At 36.4% G+C, this 20,805-nt stretch overlaps 1 protein-coding gene across 29 annotated transcripts in view; it reads right to left on the reverse strand.

Annotated features, from left to right (window-relative positions):
• TSBP1 (testis expressed basic protein 1) overlaps positions 1–16,553 on the reverse strand; it is a 219,772-nt gene extending 203,219 nt beyond the window's left edge. For 15 of the 29 annotated variants that reach the window (XM_042938376.1, XM_042938368.1, XM_042938366.1 and 12 more), the window contains exons 1-8: positions 16,310–16,552; positions 14,524–14,610; positions 13,765–13,797; positions 13,155–13,187; positions 11,998–12,030; positions 11,883–11,912; positions 11,769–11,789; positions 7,841–7,861 (exon numbers count right to left, since the gene is read on the reverse strand). In XM_042938376.1, coding sequence (XP_042794310.1) covers positions 7,841–7,861; positions 11,769–11,789; positions 11,883–11,912; positions 11,998–12,030; positions 13,155–13,187; positions 13,765–13,797; positions 14,524–14,610; positions 16,310–16,322 — 271 coding nt within the window. In that variant the 5' untranslated portion in view covers positions 16,323–16,552. Of the gene's footprint in view, positions 1–7,840; positions 7,862–11,768; positions 11,790–11,882; positions 11,913–11,997; positions 12,031–13,154; positions 13,188–13,764; positions 13,798–14,523; positions 14,611–16,309 lie in introns of all 29 variants that reach the window. The other 14 variants (XM_042938389.1, XM_042938387.1, XM_042938382.1 and 11 more) reach the window with 7 other exon arrangements.
• Between the last annotated feature and the right edge of the window lie 4,252 nt (positions 16,554–20,805).

The raw sequence follows: 20,805 nt of genomic DNA on the forward strand, positions 1-20,805 counted from the left end.
CATCTTGTATATCTAAGGCTCACATAAGCACTATCTGTGAAAAAGGCACCATTAATCTAGATCTGTTTGTCAGGGTTTGTCAGGAAGTGATCTGTTTGCACCAGGCTATGGCTGGAAATTGAGTCTCTAGCAATCATAGAACTCTCAGGGTAAGCCAAGTTCAGGTATAAGGCTTACATTTGAACCATTCGTGTAGTTTCCCTACATTCATGTAGGGAAGAAACTATGAATGCAGAAACAGTCATAAAAACTAACCTATGAAATCTATGCATTAATAGGATTATTACACAATGGGAAGTTTATGAGGAATTCAAACAAGTGGTAACTAATGAGCTCACAGACTAAAGTTAAAATACATTTGAAGAGGGGCGCCTGGGTGGCGCAGTTGGTTAAGCATCCGACTTCAGCCAGGTCACGATCTCGCGGTCCGTGAGTTCGAGCCCCGCGTCGGGCTCTGGGCTGATGGCTCGGAGCCTGGAGCCTGTTTCCGATTCTGTGTCTCCCTCTCTCTGCCCCTCCCCCGTTCATGCTCTGTCTCTCTCTGTCCCAAAAATAAATAAAAAACGTTGAAAAAAAAAAATTAGAAAAAAAAAAAAAAATACATTTGAAGAGACTTAATGACATGACTGATAGCCACAACAGTTGGGGTAACACATATAAAAAGGGGAATTCAAAAGGAATTTTTAACCAAGTGTGTTTAGTATATTTGGAGATGTGAAAGAAGGAATGGAGTCCATAAAACTTTAAGAAAGCATTAATCAGGAGCAAATACATTTGATAAAGGGCAAAATGGAAATAGCAGATATAGAAAATACAGTCATTAAATTATAAAATCATTAGGTGAGAAAACAAAGAAAAGAGACTTAACTGAAGAAAGAATTAATGAATGGTAAATATGAGGGAAATTATCCAGGAACGAGTATCAAGAAATAAGGAGATAGTGTGATAGAGATTGCTTTGCTGTTCACCAAAGTAATTTCCTTTTTCTCCAAGGCACATATGTGGTGGATAGGATCCCCACCGCCCCCCGAGTTGTCCCTGTCCTAATCCCTGTCCATGGAACCTGAATATGTTAGGCTACATGGCAAAAGGGATTTAAGGCTACAGATGGAATTGAGGCTGCTAATCAGTTGACCTTAAATAGGGATATATATTATCCTGGATTATCTGTGTGGGCTCAATGGAATCATGAGACTCTTTGAAATTGGAAGCAGAGGATTAAAAGGTGTCAGATAAAAAGACATGACAATGGAAGAAGGCTAGAGTGTTGTGTGGGTGTGGGTTGGTTAATTTTTGCTAGTTCTGAAGATGGGGAATGGGGGACCATGAAGCAAGGAATATCTAGAAACTGAAAAAGCAAAGAAACAGGTTTGCTCCTAGAATTTCAGAAGCAATGCAGCCCTGCTGACACCCTAGCCCAGTGAGACATGTGTCACATTTCTAACATGTAGAACTAAGATAATAAATTTGCATTGTTTTAGGCCATTAAGTTTGTGGTAATTTGTTTCAGTAGCAAAAGCAAACTAATACAACATGGTTAAACTATTTCCCCCAGATTCTCTTGCAGTTAGGTGGGGCTATACTTTTGAGTTGTAGCCAATGTAATTGTCAAAGTGATATGTACAATAACATCCAGGCTTCCCCATAAAACCCTCCCACTCATGCTGTCTACTCTTCTTCTCCTGTGCTCACTTAAGATAGATAGATGTGATAAACCTAGAAGCCGTTAGTTGAAAATGGTGGAAATACATAGGATAAGATGAACTTTCTTGGGGGCACCTGAGTGGCTTAGTCACTTAAGGGTCTGACTTTTGATTTCAGCTCAGGTCATGATCTCATGGTTCTTGAGTTTGAGCCCTGCATCCGGCTCTGTGCTGACAGTGAGGCCTGTTTGGGATTTTCTCTCTCTCCCTCTCTGTCTGCCCTGCATGGGTTCTCTTCCTCTCTCTCTCTCTCTCTCTCTCTCTCTCTCTCTCTCAATCTCTCTCTCTCAAAATAAATAAACTTAAAAAAAAAGATGAACTTGCTTGCTTAAGTCATTGCTGAGAGGAGAGCCAACTACCAATCAGGCATCCCTGATTTTACATAATAAAAGAATTTTATGAATAGAACCACTGAGATTTTAAGATTCATCTGTTACAAGGTCACAGACTAAATTAATAAAGATGAGATAGACAAAAGAGAAGTTAACAGGCCAGAAAGATGAGAGGAGAATCTTTACATATATTTGATAGTAATCTTAGGAGAGACTGTAGGGCACTTGTGAGAAGCACCGGGTGTTGTATGTAAGTGATGAATTACTGAATTCTGCTCCTGAAACCAATATTGCACAGTATGTTAACTAAAATTTAAATAGAAAATAAAAAAAGGAGAGACTATAGTTTGTTAGATAAGTATAGAGGTAGTTATAAAAATGGGATATATTCATAGCAGTTAATGTCAAGAATTTTCTATAATTAAAGAAAGATACGAGTCCACAGAATGGAAAATCTTGAGTCGTGAGCAAGATAAACGAAGTTAATCTCAAACCCAGATACATCATAATTAAAATGAAGAATACAAGGATAAAGAGAAAATCTTAAAGCCATATTTACTTAGGAACCATCAAACTAGTAGCAGATTGTTATCAACAATAAGAAATGCCAGAAGGAAATGGAACAAATCTTCAAAATCTTGAGAGAAAAGAAATGTTAATTATATACTTAGATAAACTCTCACGATTGAGGGTGAAGTAAAGGTATTTTAACTCATAAAGGGCTTAAAGAAATTTTCACACACATATAGGACCTTAAGAATGACTAAAGGATTATACTTGGGCAAGAATTAAGGAGAAGAAGGCACAGGCTATGACAAACAATTATAAACAGAGAAAATGCTGACATTTTTTTAAAGTCTATTTATAAAAGAGTCAATTTTGTATAAAATTTTGTTTTTGAAAATCATACTATAGGGGCACCTGTGTGGCTCAGTCAGTTAAGCATCTGACTTTGGCTCAGGTCATGATCTTACAGCCCGTGGGTTCAAGCCCCACATTGGGTTCTCTGCTGACAGCAGAGCCTGGAGCCTGCTTCAGATTCTGTGTCTCCTTCTCTCTCTGCCCCTTCCCTTTCACACTCTGTCTCTCTTTCAAAAATAAACATTAAAAAAATTTTTTTTAAATCATACTATATGGAAGATGTTGAAAGGGAAGACAGTCTGAAGAGGCTATTGTCTACTCTTGGAGGAAGAAAAAGATACTGATTAGTTTTTTGTTTTTTGTTTTTTTTTGTGTTTTTTTGCAAAAATCAAGAAGTATGCATGTTACAAATGTAAGGATGAAGCAAACAAAAGCTACCAAACAGATAAAGCAAAAGGAACAAAATCTAGCAATCTAATAGAAAGTAGGAAAGAAGATTTAAAAAATAAAAGAACAAAACCTGGTAAATAGAAAATGCAATAAAACTGGCATAACTTAGATGAAATATATCAGCAATTTACAATAAATGTAAAATGGACTAAATTTATTTGAGAAAAAATTTTATAATGGTTAATATGCATAGTCATGCAATATGCTATTTAAAAAAGATACAAGTGAGACAAAAACAAACTGTGAAGTTGAAAATAAAAGGATAGAAAAATAAATAACAGGCAGATACATATTACAACAAAGATGTTGGAGCAATACTGGTATCAGATAATGTGGAACTTAGCCAGAAGTGTTACTGAGTCTATGAATGGACATGGTATCATTGAACAAAGCAAAATTTCATAAAAAAGAACAATTATGAACTTGTATACATCTAACAAAAATCAAAATATGTAAAGGAAAAATGGGAAGTATTAAAAAGAAAAATGACATCAAAAGGAGACAGTTGTAGTTGTCTTAAACATCTTTTTGAAACTAGTATATCATGAAAAAGAATAACAATAGAGAACATTTGAATATTAATAAGTTTGGGCTGATAGTACATCTGTGTAAAATCCTGAGGTAAAATCCTGAGCCCAAACCAATAAAAAATATTCTTTGAAAGTTTACTTCCAGATACTCAAAAGTCTCAACACACTTCAGAGAATCTAAATTATACACATCCCACTTTTGTATCATAATACAATACAATTTTAAATCAATAATAAAGCTAAAATGGATTAAACTAAAACACTTTTTATGTAACTTATTTGTTAAAATTATGGAAATTATGAAATGTTTAAACTGAAAGTCAAAGACAATGCTATATATCACAGCTTTTAGTAGCATCAGAATGGATCTAAATGCTTATAAGAAAATAAGAAAGTCTTAAAATTTATGCAGAGTTTCACATATTAAACTAGGAAAAGGAAGAAAAAGTAGAAAGAAGGAAATACTAAAAATAAAAACAGAAACTAATAAGATAGGGAAAAATAATTAGTAGATGTTTAACAAAACCAAAATTTATTTTTGCTTTTTTAAGTTTTTATTTATTTATTTATTTTGAGGAGGTAGAGGAGCAGAGAGGAAGAAAAAATCTCAAGCAGGCTCCGTGCTGTCAGTGTGGAGTCCAACGTGCAGCTCAAACCCATGAACCGTGAGATTGTGCCCTGAGCTGAAACCAAGAGTTGCATGCTTGACTGACTGAGCCACCCCAGGGCCCCCACCATTGAGCTTTTAATAGATTAATAGGTAGGAACAACTATCTTTGGCATGAATGATCAAAGAAAGAAGGCACAAGCCCAGTGATGCTAGGAACAAAAATAGGACATGTCCATAGATAGAGTGAACAATTTTTAGAATAATGAAATAATTTTATGACATTAAATAAAAAAAAATTAATTAAAATACATTCAAACTTATTAATAAGATTTTTGTTAGCAAACTAGAAATTGAAAGGAATTGTCTTAACCCAATAAAAGGGAGCTGCCAAATGGAAGCAAGCATCACATTTAATGGTGAAACCAGAGGCATTCCTGCTAAAGTCAGATACCAAGAGGGATGCCTATGATCATTGCTGGTATTAACATTGTGTTGGATATTTTGGGCAAAACAATAAAATAAGGAAACAGTTTTAAGAACTGGAAAGAAAACTCAAAATTGTTAGTTTTGGAGATAGGATTTTATATACAAAATCCAAGAGACTCTAAATTATTAAAACTCCTAGAGCTCAGCAGGCTGGCTAGATCCAAAATCTCTTCCAAAAGTACAACATACAATTATTTATATAGTGGCAATAATTATTTGTAAAATCCAGTAGAAAAAAATGTCATTGACAACAAAAACAAATATGTGCACAGGAATTAATATAACAATAGATGCTCCAGACCCTTTAGAGAAAATTATAGAACATTATTGAAGGTCATATAAGAAGATTTGAATAATAGATACATCATCGTATTAATGCATGGGAAGAACTGATTTTATAAATGTATAGACTCAGTGAAATTCCAATGAAGTCCTAGTGTGACTCATATGAACTTCAGAAATGGATTCTTTTTTTTAATAGAATTTTTTAATGTTTATTTTATTTTTGAGAGAGAGAGAGAGAGATTGAGACAGAGAACAAGTGTGGGGGAGGGGCAGAAAGAGAGGGAGACACAGGATCCGAAGCAGGCTCCAGACTCTGAGGTGTCAGCACAGAGCCCAACTCAGGGCTTGTGAGTGTGAACTCACAAGCCGAAGTCAGTGCTTAACTGACTGAGCCACCCAGGCGCCCTGAGAAATGGATTCTAAAATTTGTTTAAAAATAAAGGTCCAAGAATAGCCAAAACATTTCTGAAAAGAACAACAAAGAGAATGTGCTGTTCCTCATAATACATGTCTTGAAGCTTTAGTAATGGAAGAAATTTAAGATCTATTAAGCAAAAGACAAAAGTTCACTGAAACAGAAGAGAAAATCAGGGAAAAACTAAGCATGAGATAAAAGAGGTGTTACAAATCAGTGGAGAAAGAATGTGTGAGTTAATAAATTCAGTTGGAATAGTTGGTTTCCAGAAGAAAATTTTTCTTTAGAAAAATTAGACCTTTATATTTATAAACAAACAAAAAAATCCCAAATGCAGAAACCTCCATTTGGATTAAGGTTCTATATGTAGAAAGAGAAACTTTGTAACTATTAAGAGAAAGCATAGTATAACATCTTTGTGATATCTAGGAAAGAAAGACCAAAAAAAGCACAAAATATAAAAGAAAACAAAAGATTGACAAATATTATTACAACAAATTGTGTATGTGGTTGGAGAGGAGGGAGAATGGAACCTTCTAAATGTCAAGAGACACCACAAAATTTTAAAAGTAAGAGAATTTGAGGAAACATTTCTAAATATTTAACAAAATATAAAAGATTAGTTTTCAAAATTATAAAGAATTTCTGCAATCAATAACCTAATGGATAAATCAGTGAATGAATAGTTTGTGTAAGGTGAAGCCTAAGTGGGTAACATACATACAAGAAAATTCTCAGTTTCAGGAATGAGCAGGAAAATGCAAATTAAAAATTTTATACCTATCAAAGTGGCAATATTGTAGAAGTATGATGGAATTGGGGTTATTAATTCAGGGAAGTGGGAAACTTTTACACATTTTGGTGTGCCTGCTATGTAACTACCATGGAATTCAATTAAACAACAGATAGTATAGTAAAAATGTGCTTAAGTTACATAAATGTTATATACATGACAATTCATTAATCCCATTACAGCGTGTCTACTCTGGATAAACTGTTTTCCAAATTACTTAAGGACATTTCGCAAGCAATATTTATGATAGCAGAAATTGCAAACATTGAGAATGCCTCAGTAGGAGACAGAATAGAAAAAAACGTATTTGTAAGTTGGAATATTTATTTAGCACTTAAAATGCATACCTTGGATTTCTATATATTTTCAGTATTACAATATTTTGGAGGAAAAAAGCAAGCTGTAATGATACTTTCAAAATGATGTCATTTTAGTAAAAATTTTAAAGAAATACATACAATACTATATATTGTTCAGTGATACATAGAGATTATATAAACAGATGAAAATAAATTTAAGATTATGGTACGTTATAGAGTTTGGGAAGTGGAGAGAGTGGAATGGGTATAGGGATGGGGACAAAAAGGATTTCTAGATTATCTGTCACTTGAGAAATATGACAAAATATCAGTTGTGAAACCTAGGGTGTGGATTTACAAGTGTCAATTATTTTTGCACTTTAATTTAAAAATTTCTTCAAGAGACAAAACGACAAATACAAAAACTACAAGGTGTGCAAACCAGATGACAGTGGAAAAGCCACAAGGAACTTACCTAGGGAATTGAATGATGGTGCTAAAACATACAGAAGCGTGAGGTGAATCATCAGAATTTTGATTCCTGACCTTTCCATATCAGTGTCAGTCATCATGCCCTCTTAGGAGTTGAAGCCCAGGCCCAGGCCCAGGCCCAGGGAGACCCACTGACCTGGTGGTGAGAACTGGAGGCCACTCCCAACTTCATCCTTTCAGTTTCTAATAAGGGTTTTTCTACTTTTAGTAGACAGATGTTATTTCTACGAAACTCTGTGGCTTACATTTTTCTCTGTCCTTCTCTCTCCCTCCCTCCTTTCCATCCCCTTTTCTTTTCTTCTATTTTATTTCTATTTCTTTCCTTTTTTCTCACTCATCATTTCCTCTATTTTTTTTCCCTTTCCTCTCAGTCAGTATGGAAACTAACAGACCAAGTTTGGAAACTGACAGTTTATTATTGTCAGACTATTCTAAACCAGCGTTCGGAGACTTTATCTGTTGCTTAATATTCGTAGGAACTGATGGTTTCTCTCTTTCCTCAAAGTGTTTACAATCTAGAGAAGTATTACTGATGGGAAGCAAATTTTTGTTGAATTTTGTTGAAAAACAAGACAATACTTAACTGTAATCTCCTTTGGATCCCTCTGAAAACACAAGTAAAACCAAGAAAAATCAGTTTGGATATTCTATTTCTGTAGTTTTGATATCATCAGAGAGGATTATCCAATCAACACCGTCAAAGAGTCAAATAGTCAAGAAACTAGAGGCAAAATCTTTTCATGGCTTAATTTATGAGTCAAATGACAAGACAAAGCAGGCAAAGGTTAATGAAGGTAAATATGTAGTGAGAAGAAATAACAAACTATACATGGAAAGAAACACTGAAGCAGACGAATATATTAGTTATAAAGTAAGTTGAGGCCAAGTAAGAGAAAAATGGCAAAATATTGACTCAGCTGACTGAGAATTCAAGTTTAATGAAGAGATGGGAAATTATAATGAATACACACACACACACACACACGCACACACACATATCTATTGTGATTGGATGTGCATCCTATAGCTTAAAACTTATTTCTTAGTGATGTCATGGAAACATTTTCTAAAAGACCTGGAGACAGACAAAGCAAATTACACAAAAAGTTGTCATGCTATTGTTGCTATTGTTTTAATGAAAAGTGTAAAAATAAATAATACCAACAAGCTGGAAGTGACTTAAATTATGTTGCATGATGGTCTAATTTGATATTTTCCTAATGTATAAGTAAAGATCTACCCAGAAATGTAAAGACAGCATGTATTTTTTTTCTCATCCCCTTTCTTAAAATGAGTGCTTTCCAAACCACACTCAGATATCACCTCACGCCAGTCAGAGTGGCCAAAATGAACAAATCAGGAGACTATAGATGCTGGAGAGGATGTGGAGAAACGGGAACCCTCTTGCACTGTTGGTGGGAATGCAAATTGGTGCAGCCACTCTGGAAAACAGTGTGGAGGTTCCTCAGAAAATTAAAAATAGACCTACCCTATGACCCAGCAATAGCACTGCTAGGAATTTACCCAAGGGATACAGGAGTGCTGATGCATAGGGGCACTTGTACCCCAGTGTTTATAGCAGCACTGTCAACAATAGCCAAATTATGGAAAGAGCCTAAATGTCCATCAACTGATGAATGGAGAAAGAAATTGTGGTTTATATACACAATGGAGTACTACGTGGCAATGAGAAAGAACGAAATATGGCCGTTTGTAGCAACGTGGATGGAACTGGAGAGTGTGATGCTAAGTGAAATAAGCCATACAGAGAAAGACAGATACCATATGGTTTCACTCTTATGTGGATCCTGAGAAACTTAACAGAAACCCATGGGGGAGGGGAAGGAAAAAAAAAAGAGGTTAGAGTGGGAGAGAGCCAAAGCATAAGAGACTGTTAAAAACTGAGAACAAACTGAGGGTTGATGGGGGGTGGGAGGGAGGGGAGGGTGGGTGATGGGTATTGAGGAGGGCACCTTTTGGGATGAGCACTGGGTGTTGTATGGAAACCAATTTGACAATAAATTTCATATATTGGAAAAAAATTAAAAAAAAATAAAATGAGTGCTTTCCTTACATACTTGAGTGTGATTAAGTCCAAGAAACACAAAATCTTCTGGTTTACATTAATGTTACTTGTTTCTCCTGGTTTTGTATTTGATTGATTGATTGATTGATTGATCTATTTATTTTTAGAGACAGAGCATGCCTGTGTGAGTGGGGGAGGGGCAGAGAGAATCCCAAGTAGGCCCTGTGCTTGTAGCGCAGGGCCCAACTAAGGGGTGGGCCCTCAAACTCACAAACCGTGAGATCATGGGCTGAGCCAAAATCAAGAGTCAGATGCTTAACCACCTGAGCCACTCAGGGGCCTCTGCTGGTATTTTAAAAACAGAAAATACTAAGGTGCTGAACACTTTGATGTGCTGCACTTACACTTGCTGTAAAAATTAGTAACATTAAAAATAAATTCAGTGCCTTTCAAAACTTTTGAATTATCATGGCAACTTTAACATATAAGATGTGGGGCACCTCGGTGGCTCAGTCAGTTGAGCATCCGACTCTTAGTTTCAGCTCAGGTCATGATGTTGCAGTTTGTGAGTTCAAGCCCTGCTTTGGGTTCTGTACTGACAGTGCACAGCTTGCTTTGGATTCTCTCTCTGCCCTGCCCCTGCTCACATGCTCTCTCTCTCTCTCTCTCAAAATAAATATATAAACTGTAAAAAATTGTTTAAAAACTGAAAAATAGATATAACATGTGATATATTTAAATACCAAAATTTAAAATTTACAATTTACTAAATTCCATGCACTTAAACTGATACAATGACCTTGTCCAATGTTTTCCTGTCAGAAGATTTTTGTAGTCTCTAGTTGACCACCACATTTATATTTCTGTGTCCAGAGATGATAGAGGGAAGAGTGGTAGAGCTTGGAAACTTAGAAACAAGATGACTGGGATTTATAGGGCCACCTTAGAGGTGATTAGGAAATTGAAGAAATAAGTTGCCATTTGGCTTTATGAATTTTAAATTGTGGCTTTTTCGGTTCACAAATAAAATGGACAATAAAATGCTTACTGATCCAGGTTTTCCCTAAGAATACAAGGTTTGCCTGGAATAGAAAGAAGCTAAGATTACAGACTCTACACTAAAGATCCATAGCAAGAAATTAATAAGATATTATTAAATTGTGTAAAAATAAACTACATGAAATCTAGAGTCAGACAATTCGAATTTCTATCAGGTTGAGTGGCTTGCAAGTCACTATAGCTTTAGGCAAGTCACTAAGATTTTTCATGCATATATTTCTCTTCTGTAAATTTGGGATAACAATACATAGCAAGTTAATTGATTTAAGAACTGTTTATTAAGGATTATCTTTATTATGAGGAAAACAGACTATAAGAGGGCAAGAGTAGAGAGAAACCAGTTAGGGGTCAGTTAAAGTAGTTCAAGGAAGAGATGTTGATGCTTGGGCCAAGATTGCCATCATGGTGAAAAGTCTAATTTGGAATATAATTTGAAAGTAGTGGGGATGTGATTTCCTGGTGGATTGGATGAGGAAAGTGAAATTAAGAAGTTAAAGAGGTAGATGGCCTGAGCACCTGGGGGAATGCAGGTGTCCATATCTGTAAGTAGCAGGATCAAGCCTTAGGTTTTGGACATGTTAAGAGTGAGATACCTCTCCTATATATTCAGGACCACTGTATTATGGTTGTATAGGTTGTTCAGAGCACAGAGGGATTTGGGGACTGAAATCCCAGCAGTATTCTTGAGTGGGGCTGCATCTGCCTAGAGAAAGGAGCACTCTTTAATTTGTACCAAAGCAACCTGTAGGCTAACCTGAAGAGGCCCTGAACGGACACAGGGGCTTTTGGGGTAGTTCACCCTTGTGTGGTTCACAGGGTCACTTGTAGATATTAAAATAAAACGAAAAACATCCACATGAGTGGCTAGCACATAGGAAGTACCGAGTGCATCTTAATTCTCTTCCTCTCCTATACTGTATATTGCATTTTACTTATCTGTGTACCCTTACATTAGCTTCTTGCACTGATTTAATGTGGTGTCATGAAGATAAACTATTCTGAGGGGGTTTCCCAAGAAACAGGAGATGTAAATGACAACAGTAGACAAGAGCAGCCCTTCTTTGTGCTCTTGGAATTTTAGTACACAGGTCAAACTGTAATGTGATGAATTTTCAGGGGTTTATTCCTCCATTTCTTAACATTTATGTGAATAAAGGCACACTGAGTGGCTAGCATTTGAATTTTTCTTGAGTTCTCAGATTACTTTTAGCCTATTAGTAGGTGGATAAAAGAGGAATTGGATAGTACTAGGGGTAAAAATAATGCACAGTGTGAAGGGAAACATTTATGAATACTTCTCAGAATCCTCTATTTGTTACTTTGGTTTCCTGTTATTTTACCTAGGTTTTAAAGCACCTCCTGTTATAACAGTTTAAAAAGCATTGATTTTCCTTTATAATTTTACCATAATCTCTAAATATACTTACCTCGATCATCATATGAAGTGTCTAGAGGGTTGAAGGAAAAACATAAGATTCTTAATTTCTCATAAATGGATTTCTATATTAATTTCTTAGCAATTCAGCATATAATTTATTTACCACTTTCTGTTGAATATAAATGTCGGAATCCTGAAAGACAACATGAAAACATAATGAGATTCTACCTTGACAACTATGTCTGCATCGTTTTCTTATTAGGTAAAAATCTGTTTACCTCTTCCTCTTTTAGATCTCTGAGAGGGAAAATCTTTTGGAGAAAAGAAACAGATTAAATTTACTAACAGCACATCAAGAAATGTTTCATCGTATGTCTAAATCCAGCCAGGAAGATTTTTCTCCCTTCCCAGATATTCCCATTTTCTTTGGATTCCATTTCAGAAAAGAAAGGAAGGATGCCATATGCTTTGCTCCTCACTCTGTTGTTCATGACAGATGAATCATAGAAGTAAGAGGAGGAGGCATGGACCAAGAGGCCAAGTGTGGGGCATGACAGCAAGCAGCGTGATCAAGCTACTTCCTCTCTCCTTTTGGAAATACCAATCCGTATACTTGTAGTGTGTGTGTGTGTGCGTGTGTGTGTGTGCGCATGTGTATGCATGCGTGCATGTGTGTGTCGCTACAAAAAAGTAGAGTGCCTTGGAATCTACTTAGAACCATTAGGTTTCTGGATGTTTTATTTCAAATAAGCTTTATGTTATTTTTCAGTTACATTAGACCACATGTCCTGATTTGGTTAATATTGATTAATATTAGTAATATTAATAATAAATACTGAAATTCAGTATAAAATGAGCCTTTTGTCTTAACCAAGTGGGGATAGTGTAATTGAGAATATGAGTGCTGGACTCAGGGCCACAAACCTGGATTTTCTATCCAACTCCTTTTGCTAGGTGAATTTGGGTAAGTCTCATAACCTTTTGAGTATCAATTTCCTCTTCTAAAATGAAGATAATATAAGTTGTGCTCACCTATTGTACTTTATAGCTTTACAAAGCATCTTTTTATGCAGAGTATTCAGACTTTATGACAACTCATGAATTTTATGTACTTTATCCCTATTTTACCCATCCAGGAAATTGTTTCAGAGAGGTTTCTTAGCCTTTCCATGATTTTGGGATAAACAGGAGTTGGAAGGGATTTTTTTAATGGTCTTAGGAAGGAGACCTATTTGTCTTTTCTGAGAAAAGTGCTGAAATCTTATTTATATACATATATACACATACATGCACACACACAGATGGATTGGCAGTTAGATAGTATGACAGGAAAAGATGTGCTGACTTAAATCATACTCAAAGGGAGATGAGTTCATTTTATGCTCTAAGGAACACATTCTTCCATTAATTCTGAGGTAGTTCCTAATCTATTTACCTCTACCATCTTCATAGTCCAGAAGACCAGCACCTGGAGAAAAAAGGAGAGAGTGCTCCATGGTTTTGCCTCTTGAAAATGAGTGGAGCTTTAAGACTGAGAGCTAATGTAGACATGAACTCCTGATAGTGAATAATAATAGGAATTAATTTTTTTTGCAGGAACTAGGACTGTGCATAGCAGGAGCAGATGGTAAGTGACCGTGCCGGTCATCAGTTTCACTGGGCTACATAGTAATCAGAAGGGCCTCAGAATACTTTTCCTTCTTGGTACTCCAGCACTTAACTCCTGTTTTTCTTCTCTTACTAATCCTGGGCTGTCTTTCAGCAACTTTGGCATCTTACTAGACATTGCCGTAGAAAATGCCTCAGAATCATGCAGACCTACCCCCTAATAGTTCATTCTGCCCAGTTTCAGTTTGACACTCAGTGTTGCATGGAAATCTCTGGTGGTGGGTTTCTCCCAGTAAATTAGAAGTTCAGTTCATGGAATGATGCATTATGCAAGGTGCTGGGAATACAATGATAAACAAGACAGATTTGGTCCCTGACTTATAGAAATGCCATTATGCTTTCTAACTTTTCCTTTTCTCATGGATCTAAGTACTTACTTTGTTCTGAACTGTATCTTGAGACATCAATTTCTGTGGAAGAATCAAGGAAAAATATTACAATTATCTACTTGCAAGAGGTGTTTTTCCTCCTAACTCAACTCTCCTCACTCTAAACTGTGCTTCTTGCTCCCAAGGTGGCCCCCTAGATATGATGCATTACTGGTTCCTACCTCTTTTAAGCACCTCCAGCCAGCCCTGTTCTACCTATCCCTCCACACTAATTCTCCACATAGGTGCTAGGATGAGAAATAAGGAGGGGATGCAGCTGACTAGAAGGGAGGTGGGAAGATACTAAGGAAAATCCTGGAAAGAGAGATGTTGTGGCATGGAAATAAGTTATTGCCTACATGAGTCCCATCTCGGGTTCATTGACAAATACTATATACTTGTCTCTTATCATCTCTTCTGTATGAAGTCACTAAAATTCTTGAATTCTTTTTATATAATACTAGCACAGTGTCTTCTTTTTTACATTTTTATTCCTCAGATAATTTTAGAGTATTCTTGTTGTTACTGTTGTTAAATTCAGTCTGCTTTTTGGGGGGGTTGGCCTTGTTGGTAATGTGAGCTTTGGGAGTTTAAAAGTGCAGGGGGAATCACTAGTAGGTCAAAGATTCTGTGCTTCATGTATTGACATGGGCTCCCAGAATATTGGCAAAGTCTCTAGCTATCAACTAAGTAGAAACTGAGACTGAACCTTGGCATTCCTTCCACTGTGACTTTCACAGGGAATTTCCATTTTGACTTGTTACTCACCATTTTGTTTGCGTCGTGTCCATCTTGTTAATAAAATAGCCAGAATAACAAGTCCCAGTAGAGTCAGGATGACAGCCAAAGTTATTTCTGCAACAAAAATTCAACTGTACTCTTTCTTATTTAGACTGTGTCATGATCAGAGAGAGCTTCTGGTCACCTCTTAACTGTTTTCACCAAATAGGCATCTCCCCTCTGCCCCCTTTTCTGCTTTCTTCCTTAATGTTCCTTATCTTATTGTCTCCACATTCCTTCCCCTACTCATTATTTATATTGGTCCTATTGGTCAGATACTAAGAACCTCAGATGCTATGTACCCTTGGTTTAGAGAGTGGAAAATGTGACACATTTCCTCCTTAGTTGAATCCCTTACTCTATGTAGGCAGAAGGTTAGAGGGAATCATTGATACAAAGTAAAGTAATTCACTGGGGTGTGAGAAAAAATATTAGTTCTATTTTTATGTAATTTTATATTATAACTAAAATTCTAGATTTTCTGTTTTGAAGCATGTATTAGTACAGTAGTATGTTTACAACGTGTGTGTGTGTGTGTGTGTGTGTGTGTGTGTATGCAGTGTATGCAGTGTGTGTACAAATACTTTTACATGGGTAGGCGATCAAAAATTTTAGAGGCCCCTGACTGAACATGATCGTATTAACGAAAACCACAACAGAAGACAGAAATTTCTTATCATTGGGAAAGACCTTTCAGTCATCACCCACAAAGCCTCTCATGATAAGACATATTTGTGACAGTTGTTACTTTGGCTAATAGAATTTCTCCCAAAGTCCCATGCTGGGACTGCTAGCCTATATCTGTTTATGTATAACTGGAGAGACAAATCTTAAGTAGGTACCTTGCTACGGTTATGAATAACTGAGACTGAGGAGCTCTGGGGAGAAGAAAGGAAGAGAGGGAGGGAGGGAAGGAAGAAAGAGAAAAAGAGAAAGAGAAAGAAAAAGATGTAGGAAGGGAAGGTGGCGGAAGGAAGAAATGAATAAATGAGTGAATAAACCAATCATAAATCTGCCTGTGACAGTGATAAATGCTGAGACAACTGAACTATGAAGGGCTAAAAAAATTAATTACACCAAGATTAAGCTGCTGCAAGAAAGCAGTAGATGAATTCACCTCAAGATGTAATGAAACACCTCCAGTTGGGGAAAATCAGTCATATGTCTACACAATCTTTCAGCTGTTAGGTCACGTGAGAACAATTTCCCAACAAAACAACCTTCAGAGATTTGCTCCTAATGGACCACTAAAATGAATAGTAAATAGTTTGGCCTCTTTCATGGCAAGTCAGAATTTCATAACTGATGTGAAGTAATCCTTAGAGGAGGAAGGGTGTGTACCTTGGTGTACCTGGACCAAGCTTCTGGAAGGCAGTACTCCCTTTGAGTGGTGTCTGAAATGTTCTGGCTGTTAGACAAAAGATGATCCACTCCATTTTTGAGGAAAATAAGAGGAAGAGTTAAAACATTATAAAGTGAGCAACACTAGCAGAAGTAAGACAACAGGCTAAAAAATTTTCCTATTGTTCCAGAGGACGGTTGTTTTGTTTTAGTTGTCCAAACTCTTGAAACCAAAGAAGAAATCAGTGTCCTCACTCTAGAGCTGAGCTGACTCTGAGTGATTTTCCTCAGGCTCCCAGAGGAATCAATGAGAGTGAAAGAAAGGATGTTGAATTTGAAAGAAAGCAGACAGATAAGGAGTGTGTTAAAGTCTTTGAAGAGAAGAGTTCTGAGCCAGTAAGGTCTGGGTGACCTTAGAGGAGTCGGTCCATACCCAAGACTGCCATTTTTCAGGTGTTGTCTTCAGAGGGTTCTGTGTCATCTGGACTTCTTTGTCAAAGGGAGATCAAGATAAAAGGAACACCCCAAGCTCACTGTTTCTGAGCAGTATGAACTTGGATGTGGCAGAGGTCCTTGTAGACAAACATGCAGAGGGTTACAGAGGAACTATGTGGCTCAGGTTAATCAGACCTAAGCAGACTAAAGGAGTGTGGCCTGTGAAAGTTCCAGAATCTGTGTCATAACAAAGAACTAGAACTTCAGAGAGACAAGAAGAAAGGAAATTGAGGACCAAGAGGCTGGGAAGACTTCAGAATATTTTGGAGGGGGATTTTATGATTTTGAAGGGGGATTTACTCTATTTGGGCTCTTGAATAAGTTCTTATTTTCCAGACATTTTGAGGCCAGAGATTGTTTCCTTCATCCTTGTAACTTCCAGACATTTTGAAGCAGAGAACTTCCTATAGAATAGGCACTTAATAAATGTTTAATAATTAGAAGTGAGAAAAATTCCTATATCTATAAAAAGGAGGGCCTTGAAACAAATGGAGGGTGAACCGGTGAAGGGAAGCCATTGGAATTAGATAGTACGGGAAAGTCAAGAGGTCTGTGGTGCTAGGAAAAAAGAGCCAGTGAATGGGATTTCAAGCCACTGTAGACAACAAGGGGAGTAATAAAATTATATGAACTCTAAGGCTTTATATTAGACACATACTTTACACGTACAATTTATTTAATCCTTAATAACATTTACAATGAAACTCTTCAAGGCTGAGACATCTGAAGTCACCCAGCCAACAAATGGCAGAGTTTCTGACTCCAGAGCCCACATTGTATTCACAAAGCCACATTTCATTTCAATCTTGGGGGCCTGCTATTTGTGGTAGTATGTCACAGGCCAAGCAGTCAGCCACTGGAAGAGCACAGTGATGGCCTCCATTTTGAGGATGCTGCACCCTCCAGGTTTGGGGTAGCTCTGGACTACTTTGATTTATCTTTTACACCCCCCCCACCTCCCCTCTGGCAACAATCATTTTGTTCTCTGCAGTTAAGAGGCTGTTTCTTGGTTTGTCTTTTGCTTTCTTTTTTCTCCTTTGCTCCTTTGTTTTGTTTCTTAAATTCCACATATGAGTGAAATCATATGGTACTTGTCTCTCTGTCTGATTTCACTTAGCATCAGAATCTCTGGGTCCATCCATGTTGTTGCAAATAGCAAGATTTCATTTTTTTTATGGCTGAATAATATTGCATTGTATATATATACCACATCTTTATCCACTCATCCATGGATGGACATTTGGGCTGCTTCCATAGTTTGGCTATTGTAAATAATGCTGCAATGAACATAAGGGTGCATGTATTCCTTTGAATTAGTGTTTTTGTATATTTTGGGGGTAATAACAAATAGTACAACTGCTGGATCATAGGGTAGTTCTATTTTTAATTTTTTGAGGGGCCTCCATACTGTTTTCCACAGTTTGTATTCCCACCAACAGCTAATGAGAGTTCATTTTTCTCCACATCCTCGTCAACACGTGTTGTTCTTGTCTTGTTGATTTTAGCTACTCTGACAGGTGTGAGGTGATAATTCATTGTAGTTCTGATTTGCATTTCCCTGATGATGAGTAAGGTTGAGCATCTTTTCACATGTCTGTTAGCCATTTGTATGTCTTCTTTGGAGAAATGTCTGTTCATGTCTTCTACGACTTTGTAATTGGATTATGTTTTGGATATTAATTGTATCAGTTCTTTATATATTTTGGATACTACCCTTTATTGGATAGGGTCCTTTGCAAATATCTTCTTCCATCCCATAGGATGGAATGGAAAGTTTTTACTTTGATGTAGTCCCAATAGTTTATTTTTGCTTTTGTTTCCCTTGCCTCAGAAGAGATATCTAGAAAGATGTTGTTAGGGCTGATGTTAGAGACATTGCTGCTTGTGCCCTTTTCAAGGATTTTTATGGTTTCAGGTCTCACATTTCTTTTCTGAAGTTCTTCTGAAAAACAAAACAAAAGGATTAATGTGATATTAATGTAAATATCAAAGTAAACATACAAGAAGAAAATTAGACTTTGTTGAAAAATAAGAATGTAAAGTCAAAAGTAACCAGGATGCTGCACGCACATGCACACGCACACACACACACACACACACACACACACACACACACACGGAAGCAGGTGAGCTCACTTTGATTTACGTAATGCTCTCCAGGAAATGAAAAGGGAAGGGAGAAGAGTGATGATTTTACTGAATTTAGAGAATAAATGTGGGTTATTAGTTCTTGTGGTTACATTTTATTAACATTTTATCTTTTTATAACATTTTCATTCTTTCTTCCCCTAATAAGTTCTTTAACTTTTTCTATATCTATCCTTCTATCTCCATATACCCCCCACCCACACACACACATACAGATCTGCGTGTGTGTGCATGTGGGATATATGGAGATATATGGAATATATATGTGTGTGTGTGTGTGTGTATATATATATATATATATATATATATGTATTTATTTATGATATATATAGTCACCAATTACATGTTTATTCATATAAGCATATGTTAAACATACATGTTATATCTGTATGTATAATATATATACACACAAGTATTATTCATTTGTCAACTGTTGGCATAGGATTTTACTAAATGTTTTTAATGTTTATTTTTGAGAGAAAGAGAGACAGAGCACAAGTGGGCTGGAGGCAGAGAGAGACGGAGACACTGAATCCGAAGCAGTCGCAGGCTGTGAGCTGTCAGCACAGAGGTCTACGGGAGGCTCGAACCCACAAGCAGTGAGATCATGACCTGAGACAAAGTCATGATCGGACTTCCAACCAACTGAGCCACCCAAGCACCCCGAGGGTTCTGGAATTCATCATAAGAACTTAGGAAGTGAATAATTGCAATGGATGCATACAAATCGTTTTTCAGCCTTGGTCACTTTCACTTTTTTACATTGGTAGATACTGCAGCACTATCCAATTGAGTTGTCAGTTAATTCTTCACAAATTATTTAATTGAAACAATCACTATATAATTTTGAATACTTAACTGGAAAAGTTTTCAAAAGTAAATAATATTGTCATAATTTTGTTCCTTCTTTCCTCAGTGCATCCTTCCTTTTTTCTCTTTCTGCTGTTCTTCAAATTACTTATCCTCAATTATTCCTGTGACCCCAAGTTTTGCTTTCACCTATCATGATGATAATCATTATCATACTGAAGTAAACTACTGAGAAAGAGAAAATAAGAAAGTAAATTGAGAGGACAGGAATGAGACTGAAGAGAGAAAAAAGACAGGAATAAGTTAATTGAAGGAATGGAAATATTTGTAAAAGCTCTGCTGTTTTCAATCCCCAAGAAACCATCCACATTATGGAGATTTACAAACAAAAATCCAGGGAGAAATAAACAATACAATCATGGTAGGGGACATCAATGCCCAACTTTCTTCTATGGATAGATCACCCAGACCTGGAGTCAATAAGGAAACATTGGACTTGAAATACATTTTATATCAAATGGACCTAACAGATATATATAGATCATCCCATTCAACACACTAAAATGCATATTCTTCTCAGAGCTCAAGAAGGAACACTTTCCAGGATAAATCATATGTTAGATCACAAGACAAGTTGACAAATTTAGAAAATTGCTATCCTCAAGAATGTTCATCAATGACAATGATATGAAACTAGAGGTCAATAACCGGAGGCAAGGTGAAAAATTGACAAATGAGATTAAACAACATGATTCTGAGAAGCCAGTTGGTCAAAAAAGAAAACAAAAGGTAAATCAAAAATATGATATATGAAAATGGAAACACAACATACAGAAACCAAAGGGAAATAGCAAAAACAGTTCTGAGAGAGAAATTTCTTAGTAATAAATTCCTACATTAAGAAAGAAGAAAGGGGCGCCTGGGTGGCTCAGTTGGTTAAGTGTCTGACTTCGGCTCAGTCATGATCTCACAGCTCGTGAGTTCAAGCCCCGGTTTGGGCTGTGTGCTGACAGCTTGGAGCCTGGAGACTGCTTCGGATTCTGGGTCTCTCTCTGCCCCTCCCCACTCATGTCCTCTCTCTCCCTCAAAAAAAATTAAGTATTAAAAATAATAAAATAAAGAAGAAAAATCTCAAATAAACAACCTAAATGGACACTCTATGGAAATACAAGAAGAAGGAACTAAACCCAATATTAGTAAAGGAAGGAAATACTAACGATCATAGCAGAAATGAATGAAAGAAAAGCTAGAGAAACAATAGAAAAGGTCAATGAAACTAAGACTTGGTTTTTGGAAAGATTAACAAAATTGACAAATCTTTAGTTACACTACCTTAGAAACATGGGAGAAGGTGTAAAAAAATTATATATGAAAGAGAAGATCTTACAACTGATACAACAGAAATACAAAAGATCATGAGGCCACTATGAACAAATAACACCAAAAAGTTAGATAATTTAGAAGAAATGGATAAAT

The sequence above is a fragment of the Panthera leo genome, chromosome B2 (assembly GCF_018350215.1).
Source record: "Panthera leo isolate Ple1 chromosome B2, P.leo_Ple1_pat1.1, whole genome shotgun sequence".
Taxonomy (NCBI): Eukaryota; Metazoa; Chordata; class Mammalia; order Carnivora; family Felidae; genus Panthera; species Panthera leo.